The 21,875-nt window shown below is 38.8% G+C and overlaps 1 protein-coding gene across 3 annotated transcripts in view; it reads left to right on the top strand.

The window, feature by feature from the left end:
- LOC131063755 (lysine-specific demethylase JMJ13) overlaps nt 1-20,886 on the top strand; it is a 36,446-nt gene extending 15,560 nt beyond the window's left edge. For all 3 annotated transcript variants that reach the window (XM_059221540.1, XM_057997661.2, XM_059221541.1), the window contains one exon: nt 19,862-20,886. In XM_059221540.1, coding sequence (XP_059077523.1) covers nt 19,862-20,080 — 219 coding nt within the window. In that variant the 3' untranslated portion in view covers nt 20,081-20,886. The remainder of the gene's footprint in view (nt 1-19,861) is intronic.
- The last annotated feature ends 989 nt before the right edge of the window (nt 20,887-21,875 follow it).

Below are 21,875 nucleotides of genomic sequence, written 5' to 3'. Positions count from 1 at the left end.
GGAGGCCCAGGGCGAATTTCATTCTATGTGCAATTTCTTATTTTGCAAGAGCTTGCTAACTGATTCCTGGCCTTGAAGATGACCTAACTCTGCCTTGTGAAATGATTGGAGACCTAAATTTTGAATATTTTAGCCAGAAAGGACAAAAGTGCTCCTGTCCCTCTCCAAGGGACCAGAGCACAAATGTATTTTATGCATATTTGTCACTGACTTTTCTATTTTGTTTTGTGCAGGGTCTTCCGGAATGATAATTGGACGTGACTTGGTGTTTTTGAAGATTTTGAAGACACAAAAATAGAGAATTTTGAAGGTTAAAGGAAAAAGTGCTCCTGTCCCTCTCCAAGGGACCAAGGCGAAGTGCTCCCGTCCCTCACTAAGGCACCAGGGCGAAAAGACTTATTTGAGCCATTCCTGGCCTTGTTTGGTTAAATTGAGACATCAAAGGCATGGTGAAGGACGAAATGAACATGATAAAGCATCCAGACTTGATCAAAAACGATGAAATGATGAAGTTTTTGCCTAGAAGGTCAAAAGTGCTCTCGTCCCTCACTGAAGGACCGGAGCTTGAATTTCAAATTTGCACTGCCTTTGCAAGATTAAAGTGATTTTATGGTTTGAAGAAGTTAAGGGAAGCATGTTTTGTCCATTGAATATAATTTAAGCAGTTCACGAAGGAGTAAATCAACCCAAATGACAAAAAGTGCTCCCGTCCCTCACTGAAGGACCATGCCACTTTTTCAAGTTTCTCCTCTTTGTTTGATATTTTATGGCAAAACTTGACTTGGATAGGAAGGACGAATGATGTTTTATGCCTTAGACGCAATTGAGAGGTTTAAAGAACAAAGAAGTATGCCAAGATGTAAAAAGTGCTCCCGTCCCTCTCCAAGGGACCAGAGCGATTTTCCAAGAAAGTGTAAATCTCTTGCAAAGACAAGGCAAGTTTGTGATTGAAATGAATGGAAGAGGACATGATTAGCCCATTGAAGATAATTTGGGAAGCTAGCAAAGGACAGATAAGCTTGAAGTTGAAAAAGTGCTCCTGTCGCTCACTGAAGGACCAGAGCGCTTAACATGTTATCTTGCCTTTCTCACCAATTTTGGACAAATTGAGGCCAAGGCGCAAGTTTGAAAAAGTGTTTAAAATGCCTTAAAGTGGAATTGAGATGTGAGAGTTGCAAATTTTGACGACAACTGGCAAAAGTGCTCCCGTCCCTCATCAAGGGACCAGGGCACAATTTCCAAATATGACCATTTACCTTGCATTTTGAAATGATATTTTTATTACCAAGGCTCAAGATGGAGTGAAATGTGATATTCTACGCCTGGAAGATAATTTGAAGTTGATATGATCAAGAATTCATGCAATGGACTCAAAAGTGCTCCCGTCCCTCATGTTGACGTGTATTTTGTACACCATCATACACAGAATAAAATACCTAAAGGCATCTTATCCTCTCTTGAGAAAATAGTCTCTAACTGCTGAAGATTCGCGTAAAGGATCAGTTAGGTAGACTCCAAGGTTCTTTGATGTAGGGTCTCTACGTGTGGACAAGCTCCAGTGGTATGATGTGATTTGCTGGGATCACAAGGGGACTTACATGTGATGATTGAACTTCCGATCTGCTTTGCTGGACACAGGCTCTTACTAACTTAGATTTGAAAAAATGAAAAAGGATAAGGGCGAAGAGAGGATCTAATCCTAATACTAAGAATGTAGGAGCAATGACTTGATTTTTTTTTGATGAAACTCTAACTAGATCTTGTTTTGACATCAATGGAACATCTACACAAGACTAGTGCGATCTTCTAAGGGAGCTTTATGATGTTCAAATCATCACCGCAGGCATAAATACCATCCAAGTTGATGCATATCAATGAAGAGGCAACAAATTGAAATTGAGCTTAAGCTGAACGATTCCAGTTGACTACACAAGGCAAGTCTGCAATCAACAAACTGCTAGTAGTATGGATATACGAATTCCACCATTAATCAATCGCATTTCCTCCATTCATCTAATCATCTACCATCTAAGATTGAAGACTCAACAAGAAACCATGCAAATTGCAAGAAAACGACATATTTCACCATTACTTCAATGAAAATGGAGTTTGTTTACAATCAATGGCAACAATTTCTTGCCTTGTCCTCCTATTCTACTCTAATTACTATTCTATTTCTATCTTCTAACTATTCCAACTATCTTCTAACTCTCTAGCTATTGCTAATTAGCCTTTACAAATGAAATGCCTGGGCTTATATAGTGCCCACAATACAATTTGATGGCTTAGATCAATTCAAGATCAATGGCCAAGATTTTACAATGAAAACCCTAATTAGGGTTTGTTACAACCATTACATAACATTTAATGCTTGACCAATGACAAAATTGTATTGCTTGGACACATGTCCCCTCTAGAAAAATCGACCAATGGATAGCCGGGGTAGGTACATCGGAGTTTGTGCCACCTTCCATGAGTTAAGTACATTGAATCTGGACATGCTGAGGTGGACCACACTGACTGGAGGAGTGATGACTGGGATGCCACCTCATCTGACACTTGTAGCTTGCTAGATATTCAATTTGATGTCGTTGAGAGGCTATCTTTAATTAATCCTTGTCCTAACTCCTTTTGTCCTTGATGTGCAGGATGATGATGTACCTCGCCTTGGAACGTTGGATTGAAAGAGGTTGCCCATGTCCTTACTTGATCGTCCTGGCGAAGACCGTCCTGGCGAAGACCGTCCTTGATCCGGCTTGATTTTCCTTGAAGAGATCTCCATTTGATGCCTACACAACATTTCAAAATTAGTAACATGATTTTGCAATACATAACATAAATTAGAGAGCAAATTTTTAGGAAACTTAATGATAAGTCCTTTATTAATCATTTCCTAAAAAGGACTGAGCTAAGGATTCAAAATTCAAAATTCAAGCTTAAGGCAATGACGATCAAAATTCGAAATTAAAACAAGAGATCTTGCCATACCTTATTTGAGAGCTTAACTCTAAAATGCAAAACAAAGAATTTGCCTAGGCAAAAATCAAAATTTGATGGCTTCGACGTGATCTTGAATGTCCTTGGCAAGTTTGCTCAAATGGAAATTAAGGTTCGCACCTCCTTAGATTGATGTTAATGCCTCCCTTTGATGAAGTTCGCACCTTAAAACACAACTCGCACTTCTCCTTTGTCTTCCTCAAATCGCACTTGAATGAAGATGGTAAAATGATAATGTAAAAATGAAAATCTTCACCTCCTTTTATAAGCGTTTATACCACTCACCCCCTTTAGGCCGACTTTTTGCAAAATGAGGCAATTAAAATGATTTTTAAATAAATAACAAGGGCCGACCCTCATAAAATAAACTCAAGCGCTCCATTTTATTGCAAACAATAATTAATTAATTAAATTTCCTTGTTTATTAATTAATAAATTCGATTTTTTTTACAAGGCAAAAATAATTAATTAATGTTTTGCGCAAATTTTAAATGCCATTTTAATTGAATTTTCAAAGTTATCGATTTTTAGCATTTAAATAAATTCAAAAACTTGTTTGAATGCCAAAATATTTTGAAGATAGAAAGATACGTACCTCATCGCCCTGGTCCCTGACTGAGGGACAGGAGCGATCCATCAATTTGGTCTTAATCCTTGCATTTTTGACGTTCAAAATCTTGATCCTTACGTTCAAATCGGCATTTTAGCTGGGTCCTTCAAGTTTGATTGACTTGTTTGTGCGAAGGAATGTCTTTAAGATGTGATATCGCCCTGGTCCCTTGGAGAGGGACAGGAGCGATCCTTGTCTTTTCTCCATTTTAAGCTCAAATTGGTAATATTTAACGTCTATCTCCCTTTGTATCGCCCTCCAAATGATGTTTAAAACCATGTGCGACTTTATCTCAACGTGATCTTCAAAGGATATCATGTGGTTTTGGCAAATATCGCCCTGGTCCCTTGGAGAGGGACAGGAGCGATCTCCATGTCCTGGCTCAAATTCGTAAACATTTAGCCTTTGTTCTTCGTTCATTGTTTTCCAAAGGACGTCCTTAACTTCGCCAATCCTTGCATTGTCTTGATTTTGAAGGAGCATGAGTGTTTTTAATGAAATCGCTTTGGTCCTTGTCCAAAGGACAGGAGCGATATAGACTCCTTAGCTTGATTGATAACATATGGACGTTCCAAACTTTGATATATCACTTTCAAAAGACGCCTTGAACCTTTTACAACCTTGTGAAGTCTTGGCCTTACGTGATTTTTGCATGAATTAGCCAATGCATTCAATATCGCTCTGGTCCCTTCCTGAGGGACAGGAGCAATCTCCAACATTTTGAGCTTGTTCTTGTTTTGATCAACTTGCAATTGTCTTCATCGCGTGAAATAAAGTCCCTTGATTCCCCTTGGTCGCTTGAAACTTGCTTAACTTTTGAAATCTATGCCTTTATGCAACTTTCGCTCTGGTCCCTTCCTGAGGGACAGGAGCGAACTAGGAGTCTTGATGTAAATCCTTCAATGTTGACGATCTTTGATGCTTTGCGCTTGATTGGGATGCTTCGAAATGTCCTTGCCACCTTGTTCTTTGTCTTGGAGTGTCTTGAATTTGGAAGAACGGCAATATAATCATCATATCGCCCTGGTCCCTTGGAGAGGGACAGGAGCGAATTTGTACTTGTAGTCTCCATCACACTTCGCCATCTTCCAAATTTATATTCAACGGATTCGTAATGCGTCCTTCCATTCATCCATGCCTTGATATCGTCTGCAACTTGGCAAGAAAACCAATTATAATAAAAATCGCTTTGGTCCCTTCCTGAGGGACAGGAGCGAACTAGGCATTTTGGGTCCTTTGATGGCATTTGGTAATCTTCAATTTATCTTCAATGAGTTCATTTCATCGTCTTCCTTGCCATCAAACATAAACTTGACTTGATCTTTGCCCAGATCGTACCTTATGAAGAATTTCGCTCTGGTCCTTCAGTGAGGGACAGGAGCGAATTTGACCCTCTAGGCAAAAACTTCATCATTTCATTGTTTTTGATCAAGTCTGGATGCTCCATCATGCTCATTTCGTCCTTCACCGTGCCTTTGATGTCTCGATTCGTCCAAACAAGGTCAGGAATGGCTCAACTAAGCATTTTCGCTCTGGACCCTTGGTGAGGGACACGAGCGATTCGCCTTGGTCCCTTGGAGAGGGACAGGAGCGCTTTTCGCTCTGGACCCTTGGAGAAGGACACGAGCGAAATTTGACTTTTCGTACTCTCTATCAGGATAATTTTTATGGAATATAACATTTAAGTATAAGAAAGAAGAAACATAGAAGGAAAATACTTTAAGTTATATTCCATATATACTTTCAGGATGTTTGAGAGTGGTTTCAGACCTCCAGGAGTTATATTGCAAAATCTAGTTTTTGGAGGTTTTTTCAGTTTCAGACTTAGTCAAATTTCAGGATCAGGACATTCCAGACTTAGCCAAATTTCAGGATCAGGACCTCACTCAAGCCGGACTTGCTATCCTATGTGATCCCCTGGGCGACGTTCAAAATGCAAAGGCTAGCTAACAAAACCCTAAAAAACCTAAAGAACAAACCCTAAAAAGCAAAAAACATGGGTCCCCATTTGCAATGGGGCGATGTGTGAAAACGTCACAACACCTCACTGAAGGACCAGGGCGCTTTTTTATGAAAACAACAAATTCCCTCCGAGATTATGCTAAGGCAAAGTTGTATGAGATGGGAAGGATCCTCTAAAGCATGGTGAATGAAGGTTTGACTTCAAAAAATTGAGAATCCTAGCCTAAAAATGAAAAAGTGCTCCTGTCCCTCTCCAAGGGACCAGAGCGAAATTATTGGCATTCTTTATTTTTGCCATATCCCAACGTTGACATCCTCCAAATCGCATGAAATGCCAAAATCATCAACTTCAAAAGTAAAAAAAATAGAATTAGTTAAATTGGCATTTAATAAAGGCGCATGGCATTTAATAAATTAATTTTGAGCCTCAAAAATCGATTTTTTATTATTAAGGCATTTAAAATTATTTTTTATTAAATTAAAATTGAAAATGGGGCGCTTGAGGTATCATGTTTTATTATTTTATTAGGTCTTCCTCTTGCTTTTGCAAATTTATTTATTTATTTTGCCCTATTTTGCCAAGTCGGCCTATGGAGAGGTGAAGTGGTGAGCGCCCTATATAATAGGGGTGTTTTGAGCAATGTTAATCATCATTCATTCATTATTTCAAGTGCGATTTGAGGAGCAAAGAAAGAGGTGCGAAATCTGGTCTAGTTGGAGCGAATTATCCTAAGTGTTGAAGACTAAAGGAGGCGCATTTTGCTAAAAGGAGGATTTCGATCTACATTTTGCCTAGCCAAAATTCACCTTATTTTTGCATCATTTTTAGAATTAATTCTCAAGTGGAGGTATGGCGAGATCATCCTAGTCCCAATGTTGAAATTTTGAATTTTGAACTTCAAGTTTTTGAAAATTGCGTAGTTAATTAGGAAATGATAACTCAAAGATTTAACATGAAGTTTCCTAATTAAAATCTTTTGTCTTCCTTTCTACTCTATATTTCTACGTTGCAAAATATATTACTCATTATGAAATGTTGTGTAGGTGTCAAGATGGTGACCCCAAAGGCAGGAGCATCCATGAGTCGTCCAGCTCTCATGAAGGAAGATCAAAGGAATGAAGAATTGGAGACCAAGATCGTGTCCAAGTGGAGCAACATTGGAGATACCAACTTAGGAAACTTCAGTGTGAAGAAGTTTCGAGAGGTCCCTTACATTGGAAAGCCATCACCTGTCGCAAAGAGAATAATTGAAAGTGGCATCATCAAGGTGGCCGGTTTCCCTCCAGCAGTCCAGTGCCATGAGCTGATGATCGAGTGTGCTCGCCATTATGACCCACAATCAAGATCGATCGTATCCAAGGAAGGGAACACTTTGGCATACCTTTCAGAGGAGGCTATAAGTGAAGCTCTCCATCTCCCAGAACATAAAGATATGATTTACAAGAGCCTAGAAGGAGCCAGGTCCATGTATGAAGATGATCCAGACTCTTGCTTGAGCATCATCAATAAGAGTTGGTTACTCAAAAGTCGTCCTTGCTTGAGCAAGATTCCCAACACACCACATAGGATCGACTTCCAGGAGGAGTACAGAGATTTGATAACTTTGCTCAATCGAGTTATAGGGGCTCCTCAAGCCTTCTATTTTGAGAAGTGGATGTTCTACTTCATCCAAGTGATAGTTCAAGGAAAAGGAACAATTCATTGGGCTAGAATTATTAGCCATTGCTTGGACGTGCAGTTAAGAAGACTAAAGCCTACCAAGTCATTTCACATGAGCTCATACATCATATATGCCTTGATCAGGAGTTTCGAATATGCAGGACTACCTCACAGAGGAGTGATCGGAAGAGGACCTAGGGAAGTCAGAGTTTGTGATTCTTATTTTCATTTGCATCATCCACCAGGAAGTGACTACAAGTTAGTCAATGATACCTTCATGATGAACATCACTAGGATATTGCAAGGCGGGATTCACAACCGACTATCTCAAGATGCACAAGAACTTATAAAAAGGTATGGTGCTTGGTTCATCCAGTTTCCAAAGTTTACTTATATCAGAGTTCATGGATGTCCTTCACCTCCCTACATGTTGCCGAGGTATCCGACAGACAAGATAGTGCTACTCGAGGTGACTAGGCAGTTGGCAGATTATGCGAAGACATTCAGACACAGGCATAGAAATGGAGCTCCCGTGCCCATCATATTGGGGAATTCAGTTGAGGTATGTCCTAATGCTCTAGCCTTGGATGATGCAGAGAGGGAGTTGGCCTCATATTCATTCACGTTCTTTGCCTTGAGGGAGAATTTTGACCCTTATGGGTATATAGAGGAGACATATGGCAGAAAGTACAAGCACGAATTTCAGGTAGAAGACTTTTGGATGAATCTCTCAAGTGATTTAGAAGTGAAAAGAAAGATGCATTCCAGATTACCTTTAGATTTCATCAGGAAATGCAAAGTTTACAGAGTGGCCGATCAAGCTCAGGACAGTGGCAGACATCTCCAGTCATCCTATGACAGAGAGGACAAAGCAGTGAAGATAGATTGGAACGAGCTTGAGATTACAGACTTGAGAGCTTTGATGGCTCCAGTTTTGTCCTGTACTCGCAGATGGGTGGATGTACAACATCAAAAGTTAAGAGAACAGAACGTACCAATGACTTATACTTTGGAGGAAAAACCAGAAGAAGGAGGAGCAAGTGCAAGTGAAGACAATTCTCATCCTAGAGGTGCGAAGAGGAAAGAAAGACCCGAGAAAAGGGAACCCTCCAAGAAGAAGCAAGAGGGTAATCGAGATCGCTCATCAGGTACATCATCTCGACATGAGAAAAGGACAAGTCAAGTTGAAGGACAAGAGATGACGATGCCTGAGGTGGATGAATCTATGGAGTCAATAGTACAGAATGATAGACCTGAAAAAGGGAAGGCACCTCAGCATTCATCAAGTCGATCTCCCCAAGTCAATGAGCTACATGAAAACAAGAATGAGGATGAAGTGACATCTCTCCGAGATGAAGAACCATTGCCTAAAGAAATACAAGTTAGAGAGACGAGATCCGCCATTCCAGATTGGTTGAAGGAGAGATTGACAAGGGTGATTGTGATCGAGGATGAAGATGATGTGATTGACTTAGAGAGCCTTGTAGGAAATTCTCAGGAAGTAACGGAGAAGAAGGCCACCAAGATGTCCAAGATGATCAGAGATGAGACAGGATCCAGGAAGTTGCAGATAGCTAGACCAACAGTGGACAAGTATGAAGGTGAAATCCTTGCAGAAGAGTATGATGTAGAAACATTTGAACTTGGTCCACTCATTGTTGAGTAGGCACTGGATGAGGCAACCGATTCATTTGAGGTACTTAAAATAAGCTTAAGGAAGAAATGGAAAAGAATAGAAAGCTTGAAAGAGAAGTCGGTGCTTGGAGAGGCTACTTTAGCCATTTCAATCAGCCCTTGGGACGTCAGGATCCAGCAGTGTCTCCTGTGCAAGCACTTCCCCTTGAATCAGTTGGCGAGGCAGAAAGAGTCAAGAGCTTGGTTCAGCTTATGAGCTCTTGGATGGACAAATCCCACACAGTTGCCGTTGAATTTGCAACAAGAATGATGCAGACAATCCATCGAGCTATCCAGGTCCTTGAGATCGTCCACAACCTGATGATAACAATAGCCGCTTTCGCTCACACTAGAGATGTTATCATTCCTGTTCTACAAGTAATCAGGCAAACACCAAGGAAGATCCTAGCACAAGAAAAGATAATGGATGGAGGAGCTCATAGTTTACTTCAGTGGTCAACCCTACTTCAGATGAAGGAGGTTCTTTTCGAGGACATCAACACCAAATGCAATCAAGTTGAGGGCGTCATCGGACAAGGTGTTTGAGGTGTTATGTACCATTCTTGGCAGGAGGATCGAAGTTGAGACAGATGTGGACCTTCAAGAATTGGAAGAAAGAGTCAAGGTCATCTTTTGCAAAGATGAGAATGTCATCACAGATGGGCAACGGGATCAAATGTTTGCTACTATGCTCTTGATTGAGAAGATCAAAGAACTCGAACCTGGATGGGATGCGGCTCTTCTCAAGGCCTTTGATTAGGTTATCCACTTGGAGGAACGAATGAGGAATCTTCCCGAGATTCCTATTGCTGAGGTTGAAGGAATTGTGTCCAGATTCATTGCATATGCTAAGAAGGAACATTGGAAAGGAAATAAGGTTCTAGAAGAGAGGTTGTTGTAGATGATGTGGCACCTTAATTATCATTGGTCTATGTTTCCTAGATTTTTGTGCCAATTAAATATTTGGCTATGCATTTAATATTATTTAACTAAAAAGGGAACTTTTTGTAACAAACCCTAATTAGGGTTTAGGTGTCAGAATCTCAGCCATTGATCTTCTTTTGATCTGGGCCGTTCATTGTAATTGAGGATGCTATATATACCCTTACTCATTTTCCTTTTGTCATTAGATATTAGAGGAGATATTATAGAGAAATCAGATTTTAGATATTAGAGAGAAGAAAGTTATTTTGTAGCAAGATTGAGCATTGAAGAAAGAATTTCAAGCAATTGTTGTTTATGTTGGCTTTGAGATCAATAAAATATTGAAGTTATGGTGTTTTATTGCAATTCTTGTGGCTATCTTCATGGTTGTTTACTTTCTTGAATCATTCTCAATCGAAATAGTATTTAAGTTTGAAGGACTAAGTGTTGAGCTTGATCTTTGGTGAGATTCACGTTCCAAACCACTAGCTTCTTATTGATTGTAAGGACGCCTTGTGTGGTCAACTGGAGATATATAGATTGCTTGAACCTTCGATCATTATTGAACTATTGATATGTACCTTCATGGTAGTGTCTATAATTTTTGATGATTCGAAAAATCACTAATCACCTTAGAAGATCGCATCAATTCCAATAGAGTTGTAATTGCTTGGCAATACTGAAATTGGTAGAATTTTACCAAGTCTAGCTCACATTCAGTCATTCTTAGGATTAGATTAGAATTCATCTCTTGCAAACCCTACCTTTTGATCTTTTTTGAGAACTTGCTAGTTTTAGGAAATTCTGTTCCTGCAATTTGGAAACGTAAGCCCCCTTGATGAAACAACATTCACAACGACCACTGGTGCTTATCCACACGTAGAGACCCTACATCGAAGAACCTTGGAGTCATCCTGATTGATCCTTTTTCGCGACATCTTCAGCAATCAGAGGCTTTATTCAAGAGAGGATAAGGTACCCTTGGGTATTTTATTCTGTGTTTGACAGTGTACGAATTACACGTCAACACTTCCTTAGGCACAAATCTCACTTGGTGATGGAATTTTGAACCTTCTTGGATTTTCCATGCCTGGGTCAAATTTCTTCAGTTTTCAATCTCTAGCATGGAATTCATTTTGCATGGTGGAATTTATCATTTCCATGTCTTAACCATTTTGATATCCCTTTCATTAACCAAGGCGTTGATCCCTCCATTCCCTGGAATCTTGAATTTTCTCCATCTTCCACACCTTGGGTGTTTTGGCGCCTTAATGAACCCTTGGGTGCAAATTCTCCATGGAGGAGGAATTCATGAGTTTGAGCATTCTCCAAGGTATATCAACTTTAGCGCCCTCCCTTGGCCTGGGGCGGATTTTTGCATTGGTCAAGGAATTCATTGAATGTTGAATTCTCCATGACTTGCTGACTTTGGCGCCTTCTTGAGTGCTTAGGCGGAAATTCAACACGGAGAAGGATTTCATCATTTGTCTATTGTCCATGAGCATACTACTTTGGCGCCCTCCTCTGTTCCTAGGCGGCGTTTTGACTTGGTCAAGGAATTCCTTCATTTTGCATTCTTCAATGCCTTCATGGATTTGGGGCCCCATCCTATGCTTGGGCGCTAATTTGCTTGGGTCATGGATTTTCATTGTTCTTTCATTTTCCTTCATCTCTCTTGTTTGGTGCCTTAATCTCACCTTGGGCGCTAATTTGCATGTATCAAGGAATTCATCAACTTTTGATTTCTCTAGGACCCCTCTCTTTTGGCGCTTTGATCATGGCTTGGGTGCTATTTCACTTGAGGAAGGAATTCACAACTTTTCCTTCCCTCCTTGACCTCTTTACTTCAGCGCCCTACCTAAGTGTTGGGCAGAATTTTGCATTGGTGGGGGATTCATGCATTTTTCATCTTTCCTTGATCACCTTCCTTTAGTGCCCTCCTTTCTCCTAGGGCGCAATCTCACCTAAGGCAAGGATTTCAACATTTTTCATGAATTCCATGGCAGGGTGGTTTTGGTGCCTTGGTACCTTCTAGGGCAGAATTCTTGCTTGTGGAGGAATTTCATTGAATTGTGAATCCTCCATGAGACCTCCATTTTGGTGCCCAGCTGAGGACTTGGGCGGAATTTAGCTGTGGAGGAGGAAATGCATCTTTTCACACTTCTTCCGGACTTGGATGGATTTTGAGCCTCTTCCGGATCAGAGCACCATATGAGAATTTAGGATGATTTTTCCAGACAGAGACAAATTTGTCGAGCTTTCCATTTCAAGAGTGGGCTTCCAGTACTCAACCATATTCTGGCTTTCTCTGTCTGCTTTTTGACTTTCCAGAATTAGAAATAGTTGCAAATGCTTGATCTTTGTCTTCTTGCCCGAATGGTCATATCAGAACAAACTTTCCAAAAATAGAAACCTTTAAAGTGTCAGCGTTAGTCCCCTAGACAAGATACAAGAATGACTTACTATAAATAGAAACTTACTAAAAATAGTAAGTTCGATTTTTGGCAAAATGACAACATTCAGGGACTTAGTAAAATCCCTAAAAAATAGGAACTTTCTAAAAATAGAAAGTTACTCCGTTACAAAAGGCAGAAACCCTAAAAAAGAAAAACAGGCCCTAGACTTCACCAAACTTGCTCAAACGAAAAGCAGATTAAATCAAAATGACCCTCGAACACTTGCAAAGCAGAAAGATTGACGAGACTGTTACCAAAACCCACAAAAAACCAAGACCAAACGACCAAAAGGGCCTAAAAGTTAGGGGGTCCCTATATGGGATGGGGTGATGTGTGATTAGGTCACAACAGGTCTAATCAAAGTCATGCACTAGAAAATCATATGAATGAATGTAGAGCTCAAACTATTTGTGTTAAGCTACCTGTCGATATTGTAAAGAAAAATGATGGGTTCAAGGTTGATTACTATAGGATTATTGCCATAATGATTTTTTGGTGGAAGAACTCATGTTATGGGTTTTTAATTGGTGATAGAGAAATCACCTCCATGTTATTTTTTAATGATTGCTTGCAAGTTTATAGAATTTATAGAAGAAAGAGCAGAATGGGAGGGCAATGTTTGAGAATACAACTTGCATCATGCACCAACTTGATGAACAATTTGGAAATTTAGAACATTTTTGACAAGGTGGTAAATCCCCCTACTTCTAGGCCATAACAAAGCTTGTATGATCCATTTTGTCAATTGTGGAGTAGTCGTTAGGTTACAAATTGGTGGCATCAGGTTTACTATTATAGAGAGAATTATTGGTCAAGCTTTGGGCCTCAGTTGTGTTGTGACGTTTTCACACATCGCCACATTGCAAATGGAGACCCCCTACTTTTTAGGCCCTTCTGGTCTTTTGACTTTGTTTTTTGGGTCTTCTTCGCAGCAGTCTCTCCAGTCTCTTTAGTTTGCGAGTGTTCGGGGGTCAAATTGATTAAGTCTGCTTTTCGTTTGAGCAAATTTGGTTAAGTCTAGGACCTGTTTTGTCAAGATTAGGGTTTCCGCCTTTAGTCCTAGATTTTAGGGGATTTTGTTAGGGTTTTGAAGAAACTAAACATGCAACTGGAAACAGGTTCCTTCAAGGAACCACCCAGTAAAATTTGAGCCAAAACAAGAGCAACTTTCTATTTTTAGAAAGTTCCTATTTTTTAGGGATTTTATCGAGTCCTAGAATGTTGTCATTTTGCCAAACATCAAACTTACTATTTTTAGTAAGTTTCTATTTATAGTAAGTCATTCTTGTGTCCTGTCTAGGGATCTAACGCTGACCTTTTAAAGGTTTCTATTTTTGGAAAGTTTGTTTTGACAGGACCATTCGGGCAAGGTGACAAAGATCAAGCATTTGCGACTACTTCTAATTTCGGAAAGTTAGAAAGCAGACAAGGAGAGTCAGAAAATGGTTAAGTGCTGGAAGCCCATTCCTGAAGTGGAAAGCTCGAGAAATTTGACTCTGTCTGGGAAATCACCCCAAATTCTTATATGGTGGTCTGATCCGGAAGAAGCTCAACATCCATCCAAGTCCGGAAGAAGCATGAAATATTGGATTCCTTGCCTTTAGTGAAATTCTGCCCAAACACTTAGCTGGGCGCCAAAATGGAGGGGTCATGGAGGATTAAATATTCAATGAAATTCCTCCTTCACAGTTAGATTCCGCCCAAACACTCAGCTGGGCGCCAAAATGGAATTGTCATGGAGGATTCAGCATTTGATGAAATTCCTCCTCCACAATGAAATTCCGCCCAAACACTCAGCTGGGCGCCAAAATGGAAGGGTCATGGAGGATTCAACATTTGATGAAATTCCTCCTCCACAGTGAAATTCTGCCCAAACACTCAGCTGTGCGCCAAAATGGAAGGGTCATGGAGGATTCAGCAATTTGACAAAATTCCTCCTCCACAGTGAAATTCCCCCCAAACACTCAGCAGGGCGCCAAAATGGAGGGGTCATGGAGGATTCAGCATTTGATGAAATTCCTCCTTCACAGTGAAATTCCGCCCAAACACTCAGCAGGGCGCCAAAATGGAGGGGTCATGGAGGATTCAACATTTGATGAAATTCCTCCTCCACAGTGAAATTCCGCCCAAATACTTAGCAGGGCGCCAAAATGGAGGGGTCATGGAGGATTCAACATTTGATGAAATTCCTCCCCCACAGTGAAATTCCGCCCAAGGCATGGTGAAGGCGCCAAAACAAGGAAGTGATGGAAGCTTCCAAACAAAGTACGAATTCCTTGCCTTATGAGGAATTGCGCCCTAGGGAAGATTCGAACTCTAAAACTTCATTGTCACGGAGAATCAAAGAAAACCATGATATAATGAAATCCACAGAGATGAGCTTCAAAATGACTAAGGCATGGAAGAAGTGCAAAATAATGAAATTCCACCATGCAAAGTGAATTCCACACCCAAGCCGAAAAATTGAGGAAATTGTCCAAGGCATGAAAATCCAAGGGGTCAAGGAGGAATGAAAAAGCGGAAATCCCCTCAGGTAAAATTTTGAAGTTAACATTTTTAGACACCAAATCTTATCAGAATCCGAAAAGTTTTATAGATTTGGAATCATGAGAGAATTCTCTCTCCTGGACCCGACTCCTAAATTTTAAGAAAGTTCCTAAAAAATAGGAGATGTTGAAAAATCATTGAAAATCTCCTCCAAAGCAAGGAAAGTTCGAAAAACTTCAAGAAAATTCTTAATGGATCAAATTCTTCTCTCCTGAAGTTTTCTCTCTCCAAGGGTTTCTAGCCAAGTGGCAGCCGGGTCAATGCATGAATAATTAATGGAGCATCTTTTGCATGTAGCCATCACATTTAAGGCATTATGGAAGATTCTTTTTTTTCATGCAGCCGTCATGTTCAAGAGATGATGGTGCATTTATGGCATCATGGGGCGATTTTGCATGGAGGCATATTTATTGCATTTATGATATATTGGGCGACCTTGATGGATGATGGTGCATTCAATGCACAATGGACGCCATTTTTGGCAGCAATGTAATTAATTGTAATGGGATGGAATTAATTGTATATGGGCATGATAGGTTATTAATTGTAGATTCCCACCTTGTTGCGTCATGTGTGGGGAATCTTTTAGGGTAAACCCTAATTAGGGTTTTGCATGTTCTCATAGCTTGAGGCCTATATAAAGGGGTGACCCCCCTCATTTGTAATGGGGGGAGACTTTTATGAAATTGTTGCGATAAGTTTTGAGATAATAACAATGAAACATTGTTGTCTGATAGTGTCCACTCAAGTTATTTTTTCAAGACTTGAATGGTTTCACCTTCCTCACTTAGAGTAGAATTTTATTTTCTCAGTTGTTAGATAAAGTGCTTTGATTTCAATGAAGAATGTAATGGTGTCTGATGAATTTCCATGGTTCATACTTTTTGCATCTTGCTGATTGTAAGTTGCAGTGTAAAGTTAGTCTGAGCCCCCTAAATTTGTTCTAAGTTCGATTGTGGATAGTCGTTTGGATTGTGCCTTTTTTGGGTATTCAAACGTACTTTCTCGATTTGAAAATCCTCTAGCATCCCCAGGAGATTGCACCGGTTCTTGCAGAGTTGTAGTTGATCTTGGCGAACAGAGCTTGGTTTATTTGGAATTTGTCCACCAAAGCACTATTCATTGCTATCACTGCCCTTAGGAGTAGATTTAGATCCTTGTAAACCCTTTCCCTTTTACTTTCAGTTCATTTGAGTTCGTTAGAAGCAGAAGCATCACAAATTCGCTATATCCGATGATGGAGTTCCAGCCACAACAAAGAAGTGAAAGAATGATGCAAACATAAGGCCCCTTGGATTACCAACAATCACATCAGCCAACTGAGTCACGTCCGTAGCATAAAGGAACCTTGGAGTCGATTGTTTGAACTTCTTGCAATCTTAGCATGCTTTGATCAAGAGAGAGTGAAGTGACCGTTAGGCAACTTTATTCTGTGTTTGACGCTGTCATAAAAAACACGTCAACAAGTTGTAAAGGCAAAAAGGGTGTATTGCCTAGGGAAAAGCAAGGAGAAGGAATTTATAGATTCTTTCCTAAAGGAGTATACTTGGTGCAACATCAAAATACTTTAAATACTGGCGAGTTGGTATCTAATCAAATACTTTACATTGGAAGACAGGTTTTCAGTAGGCCACGGTTACCACTTTCCTTTATTGGATCCTCATAGATATGATCTTGGTTAATTATCTTTCTATTTTTGCTATCTTCTTTGGAGAATTATATAAAAAATGATGCTTCCCTATCATTCCATCAAAGTTTAATCTATTGCCTTTACCAACATAACCTTAGTGTTACCCAAGGAACCTTTCCCAAGCTTATAGTACCTCTTCCTTTTTGCATACCCTTGTTAAGAGTCCCTACCCTAACCGTAGGGGCAAAGGTGCTTCTTCGAATGTCTCTCCCCCTTTTCCTGGAATTGAGGGTAAGATAAAACTTTCTCTAGCTGGTGTTGTTCCTAGTGCCTTTGACTCTCACACTGCAAATGCTAATATGATCCTGTTCCTAGCACCCTTGCTCCAAAAATCACAGGTAAAAAGGGCAATAAGAAGAATGTGGATTCCCCTGAGCAAAGTTTTCGTTCTCTACGAAAGAATGATGGTGGCAAGGGAGCACACTCTAAAGGCTGTAAGAAAATTGTTATAATTAAATCTGTTTTTGCTAACCTTGATATTGACACGACCTTTTGCCGCACACTCTTAAGGGCAAGGATGATAATTCGGCAAAAGTTATGCTAGGGATGCTAGTGTGGAGAGACAGTCAACTTGGTTGGCTTAAGTTTCTAATGTTGCTTAATTTGGAAGAGACCTTGTTAATAGTGATGATGCTGAGGATGGTGATAATAATGTGCAGGAGATAGCCTTGGATTTGGTTCCCTCTTAGAACTCCCAAACATCAAGGACGACCTGTTTGAGGAAGATGGGGTTCTGAATCCACCCTTGAGGTGCTAAGGATGCTCTCTCTTTCTCTCTCTCTCTCTCTCTCTCTCTCTCTTCTAATAAAATTGTTAAGGAAGATGTGGAGGAGAATGATGAACAAGAAAGAGATAATGATAATGATGACTAAAATTATTGGTAAGCTGGAGGAATTGCTCTCTAGAATGAGTAATCTAGAAGAGCTTGTTGGGAAAAATAAAATCTGTGACAAGTGCAATGATAAGTGGGACAATATGTTTGACAGTGTGGAAACTCTCCAAAATAGGCTGGTGAAAATCAATGAGGCTATGTATCGTTTGATCAAAATACATGGCGATATGATGAGAAGAGCTTTGTTGGGGTTGGTCATTCTTAATGCTAAGCTTCAAAAGCTCAAACTTATTCAAGAGGAAGTTGTAAGACTTATAAGGTAAAGCCGAAGAAAGCAGAACCTCGGATAAACACAGGTGCTTCAAAATGGGAGTATATACTCAGCACACCTGTAAAGATTGGGAAGCCTTGGTTTCTAATTATAGGGTGTGATTTTGGTGTTTGTCAATGTTTGTTGTCATTTGGTTTGCTCCATTCTTGCTAGCAAATGTTTCCTATTATGTTTTGTTATATGCTTTGTTAATAACTCTCTGCTTATGTAAGGGTTTGGGACCCTTTTCCCAACTTATCTAATAAAAAAACATACATATTTCCCAATATTTTTATATAGAAAAATATTTATAAACCTTAATAAATTAATAAAATTAATATATTATATAATAATAATATCAGTGCTCCTCATGGATGCGTTCCTTTCCATTTTATATGATAATAAAATCAGTGCTCCATGTATGATTTTAAGGGAAAAAAAATCATAAAATCCAGTGATTCACAATTTTTTGTGATGTTTGCTTCTATGAAGTGAACCATCTATGGTCACGAGAGATAGATTATTGTGAATTACTACTCATTACTTGTGTGTTGATGAAAACTGATTTGAAAATATGCAGTTGAATTGTGATAAATCATCACATAATCCATTAGATTAACGGCATCTTTTATATTCATTGCATGCATGCATCTTTTATTTATGATTACTTGCTTAACATTTGATGTCCCAACCTCCTTGATAGTATCTAAGAATTGTTGCCTTTCTTCTTTCCAAAGTAATACACAGGTCCAAGGACCATCAGAGCAGGTGTCAGTTCAATTAAGGGCCGTTGATTGTGACTATCCAACTGTTTATCATAATTGAACATTTACACCCAAGTTTATTTATGTTTTTTCCTGGTTTTGTTTAGCCTTATAAACCAATGTATCTTGCTGGCTAGGTGCTCCTAAAACTTTTTGAGCATCCATGATGGATTTGGTCATATTGTTGAACAAGGTTAGTTTCCCACAGTAAAAGCAATTCAGTTTGCATAATTTGTGCTTTGGTGTATGGTAATGTCCAAAATGGCCTCACTAATGGTTAGGATTTTTAATCAAAGCAAATGTTGCCTCTTAGCTCTGTATACTTTCATTTAGGGAAATTTGTGTGTCCTCTTTTTAATGTTTTAGGACATACCTATCCTTTTTCTTTCAGGTGTATCTGAATATCTACCCTTTTGTCCATATCTACCAATTGTGAATGTTATTTGCTTAACTGTTATTACATGTTTGTTACACTAAACATAAATTCTGATCATAGTTAACCAAGCTCATTTTGAACCAAACTGTTTTGTCTGTCTTAAGGGGTTGGTCTAGTAGGCATGTTTTAATTTTTAATTTTAATAAATTTATGAATTCTATTTCTTCCGTGGAGGCACATTTCTTACACCCCACATTAGCTTGGAGATTTGGGGGTGTGTGGATGCATGGGGAATTTTGAGGGCCAAGATTATTATATGTTTGGTACCTTTTAGCACTTATCAGATCCCAAGCTGAGAAAGGGCTGTGCCAGTATAAATGCAATAGTAAATTTGCATTATTATTATTATACTGTGCATTCATAAGGTTACAATTCTTTTCATTGCTATCCGTTAGTGTTTTCTGAAAGACCGAAATAAAATATGTTAACAGAAAAATTCTAATATCTTATTATATCGTATATTAATCATAGCAATACAACATTTTGCTGAGATGCTCTTTTTATACCTGACATTAACTTGAATTGTCAGTTTGTGGGTGCGGATGCATGGGTAACATTGAAGGCTGACATTTTCATGATATGCAACTAATAAGCTATCAAAGAAGGTAGTACATTCAAGTTTAAACATGGATTTGATGTGTTTATACTATAATATAGTTTTGTTTATTTGTTTATTATCTGAGCCTAACTGAACTTTAGAACAAATCCAAATATCCTGACTTTTATTTCCCTCTTGTTGACGTTAGTTTATTTTGAACATGGTAGCTATTATTCTGATACATGATACATGTTTTATATTAAGAGTGCTCTCACTGCAATAACTTTTTGAAATCTATTTTACAGTACCAGTTTGTCATAAATGTGGTCATCTTGGGTTGCCTCTGGATGTTAATATGTAGACACAGTAACATACAACATTTAGATGTACATTATCACATGCATTTTCTTAAGGCTTATACAATACTGTTAAGATAGACAGTCACAAGCTATTTTTTGCAGGATTTTATCTATTCAAACAAAATCTTGCAAGAACCTGAATTCTGTTGGCCAGAAAATTCCATGGAGAAAACAACTGATCCTGTCAAGAGTAGCAGTGACTTAGGCCAAAGTGCTGCAGTTAAAGCTACAGATGTGCCTAATAGTAAGCGGAAAGAAGGTTCCCTTAAATTTAGGCTAAAAATAAGAGGCCCTTCTCTTCCTGTTGGGACTACCATATGACGTGATCAAACAGATAACAAGACATTTGTATCATATCAGGAAATTTTTAAAAATCGTTTAAAAGTGGCGAAGACACGAGATGTTCAGAGGAATCGAAAGTGGAAGGGCATTTAGCAACATTTATTTCTTACTGAAGGCTCCTGTACCTGATATGGAATTCGACTAACCATAGCCCCCATTTTCTAATCACATTTTTTTTCCAACCAATAGATTAGCAGCATGTTACCTATACGTTCCGTGTACAGAATTGAATTGATTCCTGACTGCTGCTAAGAATTATTTGAGGTGTTACTCTCCTATGGAGAAGCCTTTGCAAGGGTTAACATTTTTCTTATTCCAGTCTTAAGTGGGATGGCCTGCCAGATGGACAACTTAGAAATAGAAAGGGGTCGACAATTCCATCTTCTCATTTGAAAAAAAGCTTATTATTTTAGGACAGCTGGTGGGTAGAATGTAACAGCTAATACAACAGGCCTAACTGTAAAATAATGCTCATTTTTCTTTCAATTTTTTCATGAAGCCTAAGAGGGGGCATTCCCCTATTCTATTTTTTTGATTTTCAATTTGAAGCTGATTCTTAGGCTTTATGAATTCTTTATTCTTACAGTGCAAAAGCACTTGAATGTGAATAAAATTCAAATTTGATGTAAACCAATGGCGTCCTTTGCCAGTTGTCATTTATTTCAGCAGTGAAGGGGAATGAAAATGAAGTGACCTTTCACTGCAAGTTTGCATTTCTTGTAACTTCCAAATCGGAAATAAAGCTCCTTATGAAACAGGTAAATATCTCACATTTTTGGACTGCAGATACCGAGTTTTATGCTTGTTAGAAAGGTTATCGGTTAATGATATAGTCATTACAATTTGACCCAACTTGTTATATTGTGATATTTTGTCAGCTGTATTAAGTTTACTGCTTTATTTGTAAGTGGATTTCAGATCTCAATGCTGTTGACTTAAACTGATAAAGGCATTTTACTTTACACAAACAGACAAATATCTCCCATTGTGGGACTCTGAACATACCAGATTTTATGGTGTAATTGGGTTTCAATTCTTAGTAGAAAGGTTATGGGTTGATGATAATCTTTACAATCTGACTCACATTTTGTGATTTTGTGGTCAGTTGTAGTAAAGTTTGCTGTTTTATTTATAATTGGATGTATCTCAATACTATTCATGGTGCTGTTTAAAATCTCTGATGTCACACACGTTGATAAAATAATTGTTATTGATTCATGATCGGTAAAAAAAGTTATGACGGTATTTGTTGGCAGTCCTCTTAAATTTTGCATTTCGTGCTTGAAAGTTTTGTGCCTGGCCTTTGTTTTTGGCCATAATCAATTACTGATCTGGTAACGCATAAATGGGGCATGCTGGTTAAGTCATGTTCAAAGATGTGTTCTATGCCCATTTTATTCTGTCATGATTATTTTTTGGAAATTTCAAGTTTGAGGGGTGTTTTTTCCATGCTAGCGAAACTTTCAACTCTGTATATACGTTTGCAATTATAAAGAACTTGTTTTATAGCTCCACTTTGCATCTATGCCTCCTTTGTTCTCGGTGGGCTTTTAGAGTCTGCATCCATGTATGCAACTTTTGTGAGTTGCACTCCAAACCTTGCTTCCCATTTCATCTCTTTTTCACTCCTTAATGCAACCTACACCTTCACCTTTTGGTTCTTTTTACTGTTGTTTTATAATATATTTATGAAGTGCTTGCTAACTTTTAATACCATCCAGTTTTACTTAGCCTCTTGTGTACAATTTGGAAACCTTGCAGTTTTGCCTTAGAG

Source organism: Cryptomeria japonica, chromosome 5, assembly GCF_030272615.1.
Source record: "Cryptomeria japonica chromosome 5, Sugi_1.0, whole genome shotgun sequence".
NCBI lineage: Eukaryota > Viridiplantae > Streptophyta > Pinopsida > Cupressales > Cupressaceae > Cryptomeria > Cryptomeria japonica.
This window is presented reverse-complemented; position numbering and strand designations above follow the sequence as displayed.